Genomic DNA, 19,409 nt, shown 5'->3' on the forward strand with positions numbered 1-19,409 from the left:
ATGCAAAGGAAGAGGCATCGGCCTCCACAACAAACGGGAGTTCGGGGTCGGGATGCTGTAGTACAGGAGCTGTGGTGAATCTAGCTTTGAGTGTCTCAAAAGAACGCTGATGTTCTGAGGTCCAACAAAACTGGACCCGAGGACTGGTCAAGGCAGTCAGTGGTGAAACAATGGATGAAAAACCGGCAATGAAACGCCGATAAAAGTTGGCGAAGCCCAAAAACGACTGGAGCTGTTTGAGACAGGTTGGAGCGGGCCAGTTGATGATGGCACAGACTTTGGACATGTTCATGGATAGACCTCCAGGTGTGATAAGAAAGCCTAGGAACTCTACTTCCTTTGTATGAAACACACATTTCTCAGGTTTGGCGTACAAGGAATGTCTTTTTAGCCGAGTTAGGACTTCTGTGACATGGCCTATGTGTTCCTCCAGTGAGGACGAAAATATCAATATATCGTCTAGGTAGGCCACAACAAAAACGTCTAAGACGTCAGAAAATACTTCGTTAACAAAGCGTTGAAACGTAGCGGGAGAATTGCAGAGACCGAAAGGCATTACAGTGTACTCGAACAGCCCTTGTCGAGTACAAAATGCCATCTTCCATTCATCTCCGCTACGAATACGAACCAAGTTGTACGCCCCCCGAAGATCCAACTTAGTAAAGATGGATGCCTTGGTCAATCGGTCTAGAAGCGTGGAGATGAGGGGTAAGGGATACCGATTCTTGATGGTAACGGCGTTCAATCGTCTGTAATCAACACAGGGACGTAAGTCACCCTCCTTCTTGGGCACAAAAAAAATCGGACTAGCAGCTGGAGAGCTAGAGGGTCGTATGTGACCTAAGCGTAGGGCTTGTTGGATGTATTCCTTGAGTACCAACTCTTCCGATGGAGATAAGGAGTATATTCTGCCCTTTGGTATAGTTGCCCCAGGAACCAAATCAATGGGGCAATCATAGGGTCGATGTGGTGGTAGGCCTTCTGCCGTGACTTTGTCAAAGACCTCTCGGAATTCATGATAGACAGCGGGGATCCCAGCTGTAATGGCCCCCACAGTGTGTGGGACGTTCATAGATGGATCTGTCTCCTCAAGGCTGGCGGAGGCCATAGCCCCAAGGACAGTGGCCGGGGATGAAATCGTAGCGGACTCGATCAAACAGAAGTGTTGGCAAACTTCAGATTCAAAGGTGACCTGTCCATTGCCCCAGTTAATCAAAGGATTGTGCTGTTTGAGCCACGGAATGCCTAAAATGATACCGAACTGCGGCGTGGAAATGAGATCAAACGCTAGCGTCTCTTGGTGCGTGCCCTGAATCACCACTAACATGGGAGCGGTCTGGTACTCAATGGGACCAGAGACAAGTGAGGTACCATCGACCGCTTGTACCGGCTCTGTATACTTTTTCTTGATCAAGGGTAGATTAAGGTCGTGAGCCAGAGAAATATCAATAAAGCAGCCAGTGGCCCCGGAGTCGATCACAATCTGTACTGAGTGTGCCGAATCTCCGGCTGGTTTCAGCTGGGCCTGGACCGCAATCGGTCTGATGGGACCAAATACAGGTTCATTGGGGGTCAGAGAAGGACTCGCCCGTACCCCCATGCCTAGGGACGAGCCTTCTGAAAACCCGATGTTTTATTTTTAGGGCAGCGAGGGCATTCTTTAACATAGTGCCCTAAAGTACCACAGTAGAAACAGGCGTTATCGGTTCTCCGACGTTCCCGTTCGGCCTGAGTGATGGGACTCTGGATCCTGCCGATTTGCATGGGTTCCGGAGCAGAGACGGATGGGGCTGGGAGTGTCTGATTGGAAAAAGCCGTCTCTGCTTTCCTCTCGGACCTGCGAGCGTCCACCTGTTGGGCCAGGTCCACTAACTCAGGGAAGACTGAGGGAAGAGCCGGTACTACAGAAAGAGCGTCTTTCATGTGGCTACAGAGACCACGGTAGAACACTATGGCTTTCTTTTCTTCAGGCCATGAGGTCTCTGCAGCCAATTGATTGAAACGGGTGATGTAATCAATCAGAGTTTGTTTTCCCTGTGTAAGATCAAGCAATTCCAGGTCTCGGGATTGTGCCTTATACCTGGTGTCAAAAACCTTTGCCATTTCTGTCACCAGTAGATCGAAATTGTATAGAGCAGGGTGATCGCTCTCTAGTAATGGGTTCGCCCAAATGGCCGCTACACCTGACAGGTGAGAAAGAAGGAAAGCTGCCTTGGTAACAGAGTCAGGAAAAAGCTGGGGTCTACACAAGAAGTGAAGTTTGCACTGGTTGAGAAAGGTACGATATTTCCTGGGATCCCCCTGATAACGTTCGGGGGCAGCAAGAGGAAACGAGGTTGGAAGGACCACTGAGTGGGGACTGTGGGTGCTGTGGGCGGATGTGCAGGCGGATCTGGGGGGGTGGGGTCACCGAACTCGGCATCTGTGGGTAAAGGGGCATGTGTGCTTTGTAGGGCATCGAGTCTATGGTGGATGGCCGTTGTGGCTGCGGCCATGTTGGTCCTAAGGGCCGCAACCGCTTGCATTAGAGCGGCTACAGGGTCCCCGGAGGAGGTATCCATAATCTGGACGACCAGGATGGCTTCACAGTCTGTTCAGATCTTGATGGTCGTGCAGATTATTGAACCTCCGTCCCCAAGTACTGCACAGACAGAAAGGATACACTGTCTGTGCAATCTTTGAGGCCACAGGTGTGTTGAGCCGTCAATCAGGTAGCAGGAACGCCGGAAGGACCCCTGACCGCTGCAAGGCAATGGTTAATGGTTAAACAGGAGCAGTGCAATTGATATGGGCAACGGGTACCAATCAGTATTAACAAGGCTTACCCAGGAGTGTTGCAAGTAGGGTCCTAAAATGTGGTAAGAGCCACAGATTGTTGATGGTGGTGAAATAGGCGTTCTGCATGGCTCGAAGGTGAGACACACCTGGGTCTGATGTAGATGGACCAGCAAGGCAAGAAGGTCAAAACCAAGTTCCAAGATTCTAGGTTCAGAGAGGATAATCCAAAGGCAGTCCAAGAGAGTTCCAAAGTCAAGGAGCCGGGGAAAACAAGGCGGAATCCAAGAAACAGAAATCCGAGGGGCAGGCAAGACAAATCCGAAGAACAGTCCGAGGTCGCAAAATCCGTGATCATAAACAGGTAAAACAAAGTGCTACACAATCCTCAAGAGATCAGCTGTGAAGCGCTGTACCCACGTTGCCAAGATGCTTTTAAACTGATTAAGTAACCACGTGATGTGTCTCATGGACGTGTGAGACGTGACGTGATCACGTGGTCACGGGACGCTGGATGTTCGTTGTCGTGGGAGTCTCCATGGGCGTGACCAGCTGTGAGCGCGCCTCCATGGTAACTGCCAGCGAAACAAAGGACGGTAGACGCCGGGGCTACAGGCTGGTGTCCTCCTACGCCAGGCAAACTGCTGGTTCTTTCTATGAGCAAGGACTGCTCTTGTTGTTAGGTGTGGTGTGGGGCGTGTGGTCGTGCGGTTCTTAATGAGGCGAGCAACGGGAGACGTGACAGAGCCCCCCCTCAAAGGCCCACGACCCCGTGGGCTGGACGGGTTATCCCGATGAAATAGCACTGATCTCATACGTATCCGGGGAGGACACAGAAACAGGGGCAGGAGATTGGACCATCCGGGTGGCAGAAAGACAAGGCTTGAGTAGGGAAGTGTGGAACACCGGGTGGATATGCCAGGAAGAGGGAATAGAGAGCCGTAGGGCTACCGGGTTCAGAACATGTGAAATCTTGTAGGGACCGACAAACCGGGGCAACAGTTTCCGGCAACCAGGGATCCGCAAATGGCGAGTCGACAGCCAAACACGGTCCCCAACCTGATAAACAGGAGCCGCCACCCGTTTCTTGTCGGCCTTGATTTTCATAGAGGCTTGGGCTTCCCGCAAATGAACCAGTGTCTGGGCATGGATAGATTGCAGATCCCGAGCACAAAAATTGGCGGCGGGAGTGGAGGAGGAAGAAAAATCGGGGAAGAGGGAGAGAACGAGGATGCTGCCCATAGAGTGAATAGAAGGGGGAGAACCCGGTGGAGGAATGCCAGGCATTGTTGTATGCGAATTCGGCCAAATGGAGCAGATTCAGCCATGTATCCTGATACTGAAGGGTCAGGCATCGCAGGTACTGTTAGAGAGCCTGGTTTATCCTCTCGGTTTGGCCATCGCTCTCCGGGTGGTAGGCTGAGGAGAAGCGGGCATCAATGCCAAGGATCTTGGTAAGGGCCTGCCAAAAACAGGATGTGAACTGCGTACCGCGATCGGATACAATGACTTGTGGAAGACCAAAGAGACAGAAGATCGACTTGAAGAATAGTTGGGCCAGAGCAGGGGCTGAGGGAATCCCGTGACAGGGAATGAAACGGGCCATCTTAGTATAGGAATCGACTACCACCCAGATGGAGTCGTACCCTTGTCTGCGAGGCAAATCTGTAATGAGGTCCACAGAGACTGTATGCCATGGTCTGGGAGGAATAGGTAGAGGCTGAAGGAGACCCACGGGACGACCCCTGCGTGTCTTGCGCTGTGCACAGATGGAGCAAGTGTTTACATAATGTTGCACGTCGCGCCTCATAGATGGCCACCAACACCATCGCTTTAGTAACTCCAAGGTGCGGTGCTGTCCAGGGTGCCCATTGATGGCCGCGTCGTGAGACCAAGCAAGTGCCTGGTTACGTACATCGCTAGTGGGGAGGAATAACTTATCTTGTATGACGGGCAACCCTTCCTGAAGTACCAAATCCCATTCTGTTAGTGCTTGTGGATGATGTGAAACCCACTGTCGGATGAGAGTTAGCATGGAGGGAGGAGGAGTGCACATGCATATGACATGACCTTCGTTCAGAAGAGTATCTGGGTATAGGGGCAAAGAATCCCCTCCGTGCGAGCGAGATAAAGCATCGGCCTTACCATGTGAAATCCCTGGTCTATGTTTTACCACAAAGTCATAGGCGGCAAAAAACAGGTGCCAAAGCACTTGTCTGCTGTTCAAACATTTAAGGGAGGCCAGGTCCTGCAGGTTTTTGTGATCTGTGTAAACCACGGTTTGATGTTTGGCCCCAATGAGATGGTGTCGCCAGGTCAGTAATGCATCCTTAATGGCCAGTAACTCCTTCTCGGTGACTGTGTAATGGGACTCGGAAGGTGTGAATTTCCTTGAGTGGAATGCTACGGGATGCAACTGACCCGTGGAGGGACAGGGTTGGGAGAGCACTGCGCCTTATGCAAAGGAAGAGGCATCGGCCTCCACAACAAACGGGAGTTCGGGGTCGGGATGCTGTAGTACAGGAGCTGTGGTGAATCTAGCTTTGAGTGTCTCAAAAGAACGCTGATGTTCTGAGGTCCAACAAAACTGGACCCGAGGACTGGTCAAGGCAGTCAGTGGTGAAACAATGGATGAAAAACCGGCAATGAAACGCCGATAAAAGTTGGCGAAGCCCAAAAACGACTGGAGCTGTTTGAGACAGGTTGGAGCGGGCCAGTTGATGATGGCACAGACTTTGGACATGTTCATGGATAGACCTCCAGGTGTAATAAGAAAGCCTAGGAACTCTACTTCCTTAGTATGAAACACACATTTCTCGGGTTTGGCGTACAAGGAATGTCTTTTTAGCCGAGTTAGGACTTCTGTGACATGGCCTATGTGTTCCTCCAGTGAGGACGAAAATATCAATATATCGTCTAGGTAGGCCACAACAAAAACGTCTAAGACGTCAGAAAATACTTCGTTAACAAAGCGTTGAAACGTAGCGGGAGAATTGCAGAGACCGAAAGGCATTACAGTGTACTCGAACAGCCCTTGTCGAGTACAAAATGCCATCTTCCATTCGTCTCCGCTACGAATACGAACCAAGTTGTACGCCCCCCGAAGATCCAACTTAGTAAAGATGGATGCCTTGGTCAATCGGTCTAGAAGCGTGGAGATGAGGGGTAAGAGATACCGATTCTTGATGGTAACGGCGTTCCATCGTCTGTAATCAACACAGGGATGTAAGTCACCCTCCTTCTTGGGCACAAAAAAAAATCGGACTAGCAGCTGGAGAGCTAGAGGGTCGTATGTGACCTAAGCGTAGGGCTTGTTGGATGTATTCCTTGAGTACCAACTCTTCCGATGGAGATAAGGAGTATATTCTGCCCTTTGGTATAGTTGCCCCAGGAACCAAATCAATGGGGCAATCATAGGGTCGATGTGGTGGTAGGCCTTCTGCCGTGACTTTGTCAAAGACCTCTCGGAATTCATGATAGACAGCGGGGATCCCAGCTGTAATGCCCCCCACAGTGTGTGGGACGTTCATAGATGGATCTGTCTCCTCAAGGCTGGCGGAGGCCATAGCCCCAAGGACAGTGGCCGGGGATGAAATCGTAGCGGACTCGATCAAACAGAAGTGTTGGCAAACTTCAGATTCAAAGGTGACCTGTCCATTGCCCCAGTTAATCAAAGGATTGTGCTGTTTGAGCCACGGAATTCCTAAAATGATACCGAACTGCGGCGTGGAAATGAGATCAAACGCTAGCGTCTCTTGGTGCGTGCCCTGAATCACCACTAACATGGGAGCGGTCTGGTACTCAATGGGACCAGAGACAAGTGAGGTACCATCGACCGCTTGTACCGGCTCTGTATACTTTTTCTTGATCAAGGGTAGATTAAGGTCGTGAGCCAGAGAAATATCAATAAAGCAGCCAGTGGCCCCGGAGTCGATCACAATCTGTACTGAGTGTGCCAAATCTCCGGCTGGTTTCAGCTGGGCCTGGACCGCAATCGGTCTGATGGGACCAAATACAGGTTCATTGGGGGTCAGAGAAGGACTCGCCCGTACCCCCATGCCTAGGGACGAGCCTTCTGAAAACCCAATGTTTTATTTTTAGGGCAGCGAGGGCATTCTTTAACATAGTGCCCTAAAGTACCACAGTAGAAACAGGCGTTATCAGTTCTCCGACGTTCCCGTTCGGCCTGAGTGATGGGACTCTGGATCCTGCCGATTTGCATGGGTTCCGGAGCAGAGACGGATGGGGCTGGGAGTGTCTGATTGGAAAAAGCCATCTCTGCTTTCCTCTCGGACCTGCGAGCGTCCACCTGTTGGGCCAGGTCCACTAACTCAGGGAAGACTGAGGGAAGAGCCGGTACTACAGAAAGAGCGTCTTTCATGTGGCTACAGAGACCACGGTAGAACACTATGGCTTTCTTTTCTTCAGGCCACGAGGTCTCTGCAGCCAATTGATTGAAACGGGTGATGTAATCAATCAGAGTTTGTTTTCCCTGTGTAAGATCAAGCAATTCCAGGTCTCGGGATTGTGCCTTATACCTGGTGTCAAAAACCTTTGCCATTTCTGTCACCAGTAGATCGAAATTGTATAGAGCAGGGTGATCGCTCTCGAGTAATGGGTTCGCCCAAATGGCCGCTACACCTGACAGGTGAGAAAGAAGGAAAGCTGCCTTGGTAACAGAGTCAGGAAAAAGCTGGGGTCTACACAAGAAGTGAAGTTTGCACTGGTTGAGAAAGGTACGATATTTCCTGGGATCCCCCTGATAACGTTCGGGGGCAGCAAGAGGAAACGAGGTTGGAAGGACCACTGAGTGGGGACTGTGGGTGCTGTGGGCGGATGTGCAGGCGGATCTGGGGGGGTGGGGTCACCGAACTCGGCATCTGTGGGTAAAGGGGCATGTGTGCTTTGTAGGGCATCGAGTCTATGGTGGATGGCCGTTGTGGCTGCGGCCATGTTGGTCCTAAGGGCCGCAACCGCTTGCATTAGAGCGGCCACAGGGTCCCCGGAGGAGGTATCCATAATCTGGACGACCAGGATGGCTTCACAGTCTGTTCAGATCTTGATGGTCATGCAGATTATTGAACCTCCGTCCCCAAGTACTGCACAGACAGAAAGGATACACTGTCTGTGCAATCTTTGAGGCCACAGGTGTGTTGAGCCGTCAATCAGGTAGCAGGAAAGCCGGAAGGACCCCTGACCGCTGAAAGGCAAAGGTTAATGGTTAAACAGGAGCAGTGCAATTGATATGGGCAACGGGTACCAATCAGTATTAACAAGGCTTACCCAGGAGTGTTGCAAGTAGGGTCCTAAAATGTGGTAAGAGCTACAGATTGTTGATGGTGGTGAAATAGGCGTTCTGCACGGCTCGAAGGTGAGACACACCTGGGTCTGATGTAGATGGACCAGCAAGGCAAGAAGGTCAAAACCAAGTTCCAAGATTCTAGGTTCAGAGAGGATAATACAAAGGCAGTCCAAGAGAGTTCCAAAGTCAAGGAGTCGGGGAAAACAAGGCGGAATCCAAGAAACAGAAATCCGAGGGGCAGGCAAGACAAATCCGAAGAACAGTCCGAGGTCGCAAAATCCGTGATCATAAACAGGTAAACCAAAGCGCTACACAATCCTCAAGAGATCAGCTGTGAAGCGCTGTACCCACGTTGCCAAGATGCTTTTAAACTGATTAAGTAACCACGTGATGTGTCTCATGGACGTGTGAGACGTGACGTGATCACGTGGTCACGGGACGCTGGATGTTCATTGTCGTGGGAGTCTCCATGGGCGTGACCAGCCGTGAGCGCGCCTCCATGGTAACTGCCAGCGAAACAAAGGACGTAGACGCCGGGGCTAAGGCTGGTGTCCTCCTACGCCAGGCAAACTGCTGGTTCTTTCTATGTGCAGGGACTGCTCTTGTTGTTAGGTGTGGTGTGGGGCGTGTGGTCGTGCGGTTTTTAATGGGGCGAGCAACGGGAGACGTGACAGTAAAAAGCAGAGGCTTTTTCACTGTCAACAAGAGTTGGAACCATTTTCAACTGACCCAATGATTGTATGTCTTGTTTTATTGCAAAGTGTAGAGTGACAATCCTCCTGAAGAAAGTTCCTTAAAACTAAATGAGAACTGAAACATGTCGAGTTTTATCAATGTGGTCAAATAATCAACCATAGAAAATAAATCCTAATTAAGGACGCAAATTACACTGAGACGTCAAATTCTCAGTAGTAGGTCAGAATTTGATTCACTTAGATAATTACCTATGAAAAAAGGTCTTGTTGTTGTCACCCCTGAATTGTATTTTTTTATACAGTGTTTTAATATTTAATGTTAATTGAATCATCACATTTTTTTATGTATTGTAGTATAAAATAATTATGTGTATTGAGAAACAGTATTGATTTAATGTGTGTAACTGTTGATAAGAGCTATCTACCTCTTGTTTAGACAATTTCTATTACCCATTAAAAGGTTAGAGCTTCCACTATGGTGGACCATATGGGGTTGCCCTCCAATAGTTTAGTGTCATCTAGATTCAGCCCATACGAATTAATCAACAACTCCTTACCTACCAGCTTGCAGTGCACTACGGATTCCATGTGATAATATGCCCACAAAAATGATGCCATACAAGAATGGCGCTGTTTCTTTGTGGTGATATTACCCCACAGAACCTGCGGGGGACACTCCTGCAACCCCTATATTGTTTTAAAGGGAGCGGAGGACACCCCTGCAGCCCCACTCCCATTTACCCTATATATTGTCCCCATAAATAATGTTGCCTATACCGTTTCCCGGCGACCATATGTATGGTGACATTATTCATGGGGATAATATTACCTGATACCTGCACTACCACATAGCGACCCTCCAGATCTATGTGCGAGTGTAAGCACTCAAACTTGATCCCTTTATGTATTAGGGTCAGTACCCCCCTGGATTGCGATGAGTAATTGGTGTAAAATCTGTTGGTCCCCCAGCTCTTAGCAAAGGTGTCGTTCCCACTCCTCGGTTATGGGTTACCTGCAATAACAAAATGTGGCCATTATGCCGGTTGACAAACAAGGCTGGCTTCCTAGTGTTGGAATAATTCCCAAACCCCTCACATTCCAGCTTAAAATATTAATGGTCCCCATAAATGCATAGAATGGGTTACATGACACCCTGTCTCCAAACATTCCCCTCCCCATATATTCGGTACCAGAGGATAGCCCATAAGAATATCCATCAAGTTTACATAGAACCCCAGGACGTCCAGGTTTGGCCTGAGTGACATCCCCAACAGCACTACCATATGCAAGATATTACAGTGGACAACCACATATCGGCTATCCGGGTCAACATGAGAGTGCAGCAATTTGAATACTACCCTCTTGTGGATCAAGGTCGGGACCCTGTGACTGTATTGAGAAAGTAGTGTAACGTCTGTTGGTGCCACACCCCTTAGCAAAACGTTCATTATCATTTCCATGCGCATGGGTGTCTTGCAGGAATAGTATATGTGTACCATGGCAATTCACATCAGATACAATCCACCCAGCTTTAGGGTAGTATTTGAGCCCCCTCACTGTCCAACACAAAATATTGAGAATACCCATCAAGGCTTAAAATAAAATCGTACTTAGCAACCCTGCGATGCAACCATTGGTCCACCAAGTAGGAACCGCAGGTGTTTCGTAACATGCCTGCCCAAACAATTTTGAAATAACTTTTCCCCAACTTCTCCCACACCTCCCCACCCTCATCACCCCACCCCAACTAGGGCCATGTCAATCCCATTCAACCCCCCCTCCCTAACCCCAATCTGCACGCCAGTACCATACAAGCAACCTTGCATAGGGGAACACTGCTTATACTTCCACCAACCCCCGATACTAGCCTGCCCATTTATGCATAGGATGATTGACCAATAAAACCATTGGCCTGCACCGTATATCGTTCTTTCATATTAACCCAGTGTGGTAATCCAACAGTTGCCAGCTGCACAAAGCATGCCAGGGACCCAGCACTGCATAGTGTTATCCGCAAGTCGGGGTGGTAGCCGAATCCCCCGTTCTGCCGGTATCCCCTTGGGCTGGGATGGATATATTGACCTCAACAAAGACCACAGCTTCCTCTGGAATTGTAAAGAAAATAGTTTTTCCTCAATGTTGTATTTGCAGCCTAGTCGGGAACATCATGGCATACAAGACAGCTCTTTCTCTAAGCATTTATTTGACCCCCAGAAGGATCTGCGCTCCATCTGCACAGCCGCAGAGAAGTCAGAATAAATATGCACAGTAGTGTCTTCATAGTGCAGTGGGCCCTTCTTTCTAGCCAACCTCAGGATAGTGTCCCGGTCCTGGTAAATTCAGAAGTTTCGCTATTACCGCTCTAGGAGGGGTCCCAGATATGGTCTCATAGTTGGAGTTCTGTGTGCCAGCTCAATTATGAAAGCCATTGAGAAGTCTTCATCTCCAAACATTTCCCGGAGCTGAATTTGAAAGCTTTTTCCATGGGACCACCTCCAAAGCCCTCAGGGAGGCCCATCATGCGGACGTTGTTCCTCCTTGATCTGGATTCCAAGTCATCGCACTTCAACAGAGCCCTCTTCAGTTCCTTGGCCGTGCCAGACACCTGATTATTAAGAGTAAATATGTCATCTTCTACCACACCGATGTGTGTCTCCACCTCCGTCACTCTCAAGCACACCCGTTTCATTTTGCTGTTGAGAGTGCCAATGTTTGTGGTGATACTGTCAAGCTTATCTGTCATGCTGGAGAATCCTGCCTGTATGCTTTCCATGAGTCACTTCAAGTTTGGGGCATCCTGCTCTCCCAGGATGTTCAATCACTGCAGGAGGCGGCTGTCTCAAATGCCTCCAGGTTGCTCTGTTTCGTCTGGCTCCCCTTCGTCATAGTGACAGATCGTGTATTCAAGGCGAGTTGTTACCCAGATTAGGGTGACTCTGCAAAGCACCAGCCACCTGCGCGTCCGGTTTATCCAGTCCGCAAGTGATTATGCCAGGTGGCAAGGCGCACGCTCATCTGTGTTATATGAGTGCAATGTTATCCAAGTATAGGTCTCTAGGCAGGGCTCTGGCAGACCAGACTGTAGTCCCTTTGTGTCACAGAGGTGTTCCCAGCGGTGACTGGGCCACCCCACTCCCCACCTCCAGCACTGCCGGCATACTATAAGCCCCCTCGGAGTACATGCAGAAGAGCCCCCACTTGTTCAAGCCACCAGGTGACGAAGCAGGGCACACCGGCCATCCAGGGACCCCCTGTCTGTTGTAACTTTGCGGCCTGTCGCTGTATTTTGTTGCTCCCATCCTTTACCACCTCTGTAACCTCTGGTCAACCTGCACTTATCTCTGTTGTTGTACTCTGTGTATATCTTTGCATGCAAAAGTCTGTATTACCTATAAATCTTTGTGTTCAAAATCTGTTACCTCTGTATAAGCTTTAAGTGACCAGTTACCGGAGGGTTCGGTGCGCGGTACAAATAAAGAAACTAAACTAAGCTAAACCATACGCTGCCGTATAGTGTATCCACCCAGTGTATGTCTCCAGTACTCTTGTGCTATCCTCCACAGTGGGCTCTGTGGCCTACTGACACCAATCTGGGCAGGAATGTCAGACCCCACATAGGTTACAAACACTGCTCGCCCAAGAGCAGTCAGTCCATGTAGGGCCCATATAAAGTAGCTTGATTGCAGCAAAACACATGGTGTGTACCTTTCTTTCAACCCCATAGCATGAGCAGCTGCAAGATGTAGACGCCGGCTCACTTTCCTTGTATTACAGGCATGGACGTCATTTCACCAAAATGACAGGGCTAGAGGAAGTGACATCAAACAACCCTTGACATGACCCCACCTCGAAGTGATATCGCGGGAAGCGATGGAACATGACATTTCATCCCTTGACAAAACAGGAAGTGGCATTACATAGCATTGTTCCTAAGTACACTACGAAAAATGTGGTTATGATATCACTATAATATGTATCGTTAAGATCAGTGTGTATAGGCCTGTATTACCAAATTACTGTGAATGCAAGCAGACGTCCATGGCCAAATGATAATGATGTGTTATTATATAGCACTTATGCTTAAGCGCTTTATATAGAAAAAATATACATACAATATCACCCAACCTGTGTTGGTACTCATTTATCGACCTCCAAAGGATGAAAGGCTGAGTTGAGGCGTTTAAGAACAGACTCAATCAGTGACTCACACCCTGAAGTGTACCTGAAATAACCTTTAATGAGTCTAGCAATTATTAGATAGAATTCCAGAAAGACACATAATTTTGTATTCTTATTCTTCCTTATTTAGGGTCACCGCTGAAAGTGTTAGACTTGTGGAACCCCTGTTCTTTTTTTTTGTTTAAGAGGCCTGAACAAGAAAACGAGCCACTCCAGAAGCAAAGAGCCACATTGTGCTGGGCATAGCCCAGGAGCTAGCATTAACACATTTTGGGGTAGCAAGGGAGCCCACAGGGGTACCTCTGGCGACCCCTAAATCACATCCCTGGTCACAGGCTGCACGCTAGTATACCATTGTGGCTTGTTCCCTCCTCCCACCACTGCAGGATAGTAGCCAGGGCACCAGACTCAGGCTTCAACAGGGGGTCCAAACTTTCCTCCCCATGCCGCTCTCCGGTTCTGGTGAGCCTCTTAACGCAAACCAGCAGGAGCACTCACATCTCATGCCCAGCAGCTGCTAAAGGCTTCGACACAGTCTCCCCACCTCCCGACTGCAGGCGCCAGGGTCTTCCTAATCAGGGCTCTATCTGTTCCGCTTGCCACCAACACGATAGCTCATCCAGCCCCCCTTGGATCCCGCCCTAGCGGCTGTGCATTAATAGACACATCTCGACCTCTCCTCACTTCACCGTGGGAATGAGGCATCATTCTACTCTTGCGGCAGCCTGAAATCCGACCCTTCTCAGGTCCACAACTCATATCCAGCTCCTTGGCGAGCCCAGCACGACTCTCGCTCGAGGACCGTCTCAAGGCCTGACTCCCACTCTATAGCTGTGACTTGCTGCATAGTCACCTCCCAAGGCTACCAGCACACACCAAATCTTCACCGCAGACTCAGGGGATCTTCTGCACATGATGTTGGTATCCCAGCAGGGTGTCAGGACATATTTCAAGTATTACGGGCAGTCAGATCGGAGGCTCGGAAGTAGGCAGCCATCTTGTGGCTGCTCCGCTCATGAAAGTCATTATTGACGACATGCTCTCAGGCAATCTAAATGTTTGACATTAATACAGTAACTACTGGCATCCACTGAATGGCAGGCTTTCTATCATAAATGGCAGTCAAGAAAACAACAGAAAGCATTTCTCTCCGTTTAAGGAACAGCAATGCAACTTCACAGCAAGATATATTTCAACAAGTTACTCCAACAGTATTTAACACAACAATGTACAGAAAATCTGTTCACTGTAACATTGCACCTAAGGCAAGCTCATGCTTAAACTGTCCCAGTTCAAACAAGTTTATAATTAAATAGCTTATCTTACAAAGACTTCCTAGTTATTTAAAATATTGCAAAATGAAATCACATTTAATTTACTAACACATTTTGTGTACTATACGCAATACTTCAACACCACAACTCCAAAACCCTTATTGCTACTAGCACTTTGTGCTAGTAGCCTTATAGGTCACGATAGGCGTCATTCTACCGTGTTATAATAACCCTTTCCGAACTTACGGCCTTCAACTGTGTCTGTTATAACTTGGGAGTGGGTCATTATCCCTTCCCTCAGTCTATAGGGCTATAACTTTGGACGGTTCCTTCTTGCAATTACCATTTTTTGTCAAATGAGTCACATAGAGGATGATGGGTGAAGGCCAGGCATTGGGTTGAGACCACGGGTTGAACCGTAACATTTAAATCAAGGATAAGGAGCAGGATACTATTTTTCCTCTTTTTATCCAACAGGTCACCCTTAGACGAAAGATGGAAGGCAAAACATACCAAGATAGACAGTTTCAGCATATGAAGTAATTCCAAAGGTATGCTGCTTTGGCTGTGTGCTAGTACAGTCTTTATTACATTGGTCTCCAGATGCAAACTGTGGCCCTCTAGATGGTTTGCACTACCACTCCCATGCCTCATCGGCATTGACTGTGCTGGCTAGGGCTGGTGAGACTTGTAGTCCAAAACATCTGGAGGGCCAAAGGTTTCAGAACCCTACCCTAGCATGATCAAGAGAGTAGGTATTATTACTATCATTCATAAATCTATGCAGGTAGCCCCCACACCACTCACAAATTAGAGAGAGCTCCCCTGAAGAAAGTAGGAAAGAAGAGACGACTCAAAGGGAAACAAGAAATAGCCCTGATGTGCTTTTAGATGAGGGATGCAAATATTTTATGTGAAAACGGTCGTATTGTGAGCAAATCCCCTTCCAGAAAGATCCAATGCTTAAATTGTAGACTTAGTTGCAAGCATACAAAAATAAGGGTGAAAGTGCATTATCAGCATTAACACACATAAGCAACTACTTAAATAAGAAATAGGTTACAACACTAAATCATTTTTAAAAAAGCAAATATATTTGACTATGTTGCTAAAGTGAGTAAAATAAACTGTGGCTGGCTAAGACTAGGAAATATTGCAAATTAACAGCTCAGTAAAGCGAGTGTTCTTATCTGGACTGGGAATTGAGTACACTTAGTGCAACCCTCTCCCCCAGGACATCTGAGAGAGATTGCTCGAGGTTATTTCTCACTTTACCCAAGGGGCGAGAGAGATTTCATCACACCCTCACCAGGAGGGCCCTACCCTTGTCGCCATTGCAGGCGTTGCTCCGGCCACTCGACTCTAGCGGAAACAGGGAATCGGAATCGCACTGAAGAATTCAGCCACTGTTTATAGTGCCGATGATCTCTTACCATCAATGATGTCAGAGGACGCATTATCATTCAGAATGATGGAACATTCAGTTATGGTGGCAGGTTCCTTTATAGTTTCATGTTCAAACGTGTACACTTTTTCCTTAGCATTCCACACAATCCCGACAGCTAGACGAAGCCTTCTTCTACCCGTTTACTTACTTCCGACTCCAGACTCCCCTGCATTGGGCTCTATTTCTTGCAAGGGGAACCTCTCTGGCTCAATGTGCTCAGTTCCCAGGCTAAGTAACTGTGAAAAGCTTTTATCCAGTTCTCTGACCACTGGTTATTCATAGCGTGGACCGCTAGGCATTTTGGACTCCAATTCCCATGGTCCTGCACCAATGACTGCAATTGCTAGACTGAATGGGAGCTGAAGACCAATACATCTGCAGGCCGCCATAATGGAGTATCCATAAACTCCTTTCTTACAGAGGTCCAAGAAGAGTGCATGCGGACTGACAGACAGGTCAGAACGTGGTTGCTTTCATTTCACTACTTTGAGATGTATTGTATCCTGCATTCCTGGACTCCATCTGGCATGGCGCATTTCCTGATGTCTGCTATGTGCAGGAAATGTAATGCAATCCAGAGCCAGGCCAAGTGAGCATTTACCTCTGAATGTGGGACATCTTGCTTCAAGGCTGACCTGACTGCAACGGTCAATCTCTCTCAGAAATCACTCGCTGCCTCTCACACACGAAGACTGCTAGGCCCCCCTCTACCCTGGTTAAGTCTTTATATGTTGCAGGTTCACCTGCTCAAAAAGCCTCTGCTGTCCTGATTACTATTATGTAAGTTGCACAGTGGTTATTGCTGCCAGGGTGTATCATTAAGTGCTCTAGTCACTCCTCTGCTGCTATTTGTAGCAGTGCCTCTTCCCACTACTGTCGAAACTGTCGGGACTGGTGTCTAGCTAGCCTTTTGGTTGTAGCTCCTGAGATTCTATCCGGGGCTACAACCAAAAGACCAGGGGCTATAGCCCCTTTAGCCGCCCCTAGCAACGCCTCTATGCATTAGCATTGTGGTTATCTGGCAGTGGGTGTCATGTAGTCACTCAGTTCTGCTATCTGCTGCCCTGTATCTGCCCCCCTATTCCATTCCGTTCATTTCTTTTCTTTTCCACTACTCACTTTGCTACTGGTCACCCTGCACCCCCCTTATCCTTACAACATACCTCCAATGTTTCGGAGCGTGCTCCTCCAGACCTCCATGTACAGGACCGCTTCTAAGGCTCTGCTCCCCATGTGCCTCATCGACTTGCTCTTGCTCTCAACCCAGGACTTCCAGCTGCTTGATGTCAAAGTCCGGCCCTCCTGCTTCTGCCTAAATAAACACACAAGAAGTTTAGGTTCTGCACACTTCTGATATAGGTTTACAATGTAAGGCAAATTACTTCAACTGCTCTGTACTCAGTAATGGGCACTGTAGGGCCCCGTCTCTATTAATTAGCTATCTTTAGCAGACGGAAGTGGAGTCTACATGTTACCTGTGAATTTCCTTCAACCAACCAATGGAAAGAGAAGCAGCTCCTGTTTTTATCTCTCAACCAATCACAAGACATCGGGCTAGTAGCAGTGCCTATCCTTCACACAGACATAGTACACAGTAGCAAAACCTGCGCCTATTAATCTGTACTTCAACCAACCACTGGGCAGAGAAGTAGTAGCTGCGTCTATCCTCGAACCAACTAGTTGACAAATGAGCCGTGTTTGTGCCTGTTCATCAAACAAGAAAACATCAGGGAAGTTGCTGCAGCACCTGTCTTTCAACCAACTAGCAGACTGGTGAAGAGCAGCACCTGTGACCGTCTGTCATCCGACTGCAGGATAAAAGGAGCAATACTTTGGATGGGGCAGAGTAGATGGATCTTTGACTTTCCATCAACTAGGACAGGAGCAGTCCCCTGGTCCTGTCCTATATTTAAGAGTAGGACGGACGGCAAGTCACCAATGGACCGAGATGCATTGCCAGTAGTTGTCCTTCAACGCATTGCAGAACTAATCAACAAAACATGTACCTATCCTCAGACCCAGATACTTCAATTAATTCACATTAGGGCTTCAGACAATAATGAAGAAATGCGATGGGTCAGCGCTGAATGTTAATCATAATAATATTGGTATTCTTTATTTTCGAAAATATTTTTGTAAAAAAACGCAATGTAAATACTTCTAGATATTTCAGAGGCAATTCATAATTCTTGAAACAGTTTTCTAATCCATGTAAAAAAACGCCTTATTGCTGTATTGTGCAAAGAGTGCAACACATAATGTGCAAATCCGCATATAGAGGAATTACCACTTTTTTAATTCATGCAGGATATCTATAACGTTTGTGCCAATGTATGTAAACTGTGGACTAAAAATATATTAAATTCTTTGTCGCAACTATGGCATATTTCAAGTGTTAGTCAACTCTAGGTATTCAGAAGGAGCATAAAGATAGACAAGCTCCACCCCCCTAAACTGCAGAATTTCCCTTTTCTCTTAGTTTCGACGGAATAGTCATCTAGTTCCGTAAGAGCTGATGTCCGTCTTCCTCAGGACTTGAAAATGGCATATTGTTTTTTCTTTTTTTTAGTTATTGCTTTCTTTTTACACCATCCCATGACATATCTAATAATTCTAAAAAACAAAATAAAACAAAATTAAAAAACAAAAGCACTGCCCATTCACAACTCCTCACACTGTCTCTTAAGCTCCCATTATTTGAATTTTAAGAACATTTACCATATGTTCATTCCTGGTTGTATGGCGGGAGGTGACTCCGTCTTCAACCACAAGTGCAGGGTAAACCTAAGTACCTGCAAAGGCATGATGTAGAATGGGGAATGTAGCTCTTATTCTCATCTGTGGTGCTATACAAGCACAAAACAGCCAATTGACATACAACTGAGTCACTAACCTCTACTGTCTATATCTTTTGGTCTTTATGGCATTTATACATAGTCCAAAATGAACAATTATCGCGCCCCTCCTCTTACAAAGCTCAACTTTTCTGACCGGCTTTTCCTCTCTTTTAGGGTACATAATAAATGCCTATTTCCGTCCTGTAAATATGCTAGGTGCTCTCTGTTTTGATCTTCAAATGCGATTTAACAGCATATCGTCACGTAAGGCACAAAGCAAATATATATATATATATATATATATATATATATATATATATGTATTATTTTTTTATTTATTTTCTTTGAATGAATTTTATTATTTTTTTCCTCAATATATTTTTCATTATTATTGTATGGATAATTGTCTGTTGTATCTCTTTGTTACACTGATTTCTTCTGTTAATATTTAATACATTGGTTTAAAATAAAAATAAATAAAAAAAGGCACAAAGCATAAATGCTTACCTGTTGAAGTCATCTGCTGAGTGCCGCTGCATGTGCAACAGCGATCGATAGGATCAATGATAGGAACGGGCAAGAATCAAGGGTGATCGCCAACCGCAATAATGCACTAGGACTGTAGAGCCCTGAAGTGAAAGTGCTGGCAGTAACAGAAAGGCACATAGCAGGAGCGTGGCCGGCTGGAACTGGGATGGGAGCATCAGGGAAGGATCAATCATAGGGCGCTTGCACAGAGCAAGAGACAGATGCGTATAAAAATGAGATGCAGCTGGGGAACAGAGCACAAAGACAAAACCAGAAATCCTCTGGAAAGGACACACAACAAAATCAATGAAGGAACAGCACCCACAAACCTGGAACACTGCAAACAAAGACGAACTACAATAATATGTTGCA

General features: G+C 47.3%; 1 protein-coding gene across 1 annotated transcript in view; it reads right to left on the reverse strand.

The window, feature by feature from the left end:
* Nucleotides 1-19,409, reverse strand: part of LOC138526164 (transmembrane channel-like protein 7) — a 368,500-nt gene that overhangs the window by 282,658 nt on the left and 66,433 nt on the right. The window contains exon 3 of the mRNA XM_069636577.1: nt 16,836-16,984. Coding sequence (XP_069492678.1) covers nt 16,836-16,984 — 149 coding nt within the window. The remainder of the gene's footprint in view (nt 1-16,835; nt 16,985-19,409) is intronic.

This window comes from Ambystoma mexicanum, chromosome 1q, assembly GCF_040938575.1.
Source record: "Ambystoma mexicanum isolate Mex_15411 chromosome 1q, UKY_AmexF1_1, whole genome shotgun sequence".
NCBI lineage: Eukaryota > Metazoa > Chordata > Amphibia > Caudata > Ambystomatidae > Ambystoma > Ambystoma mexicanum.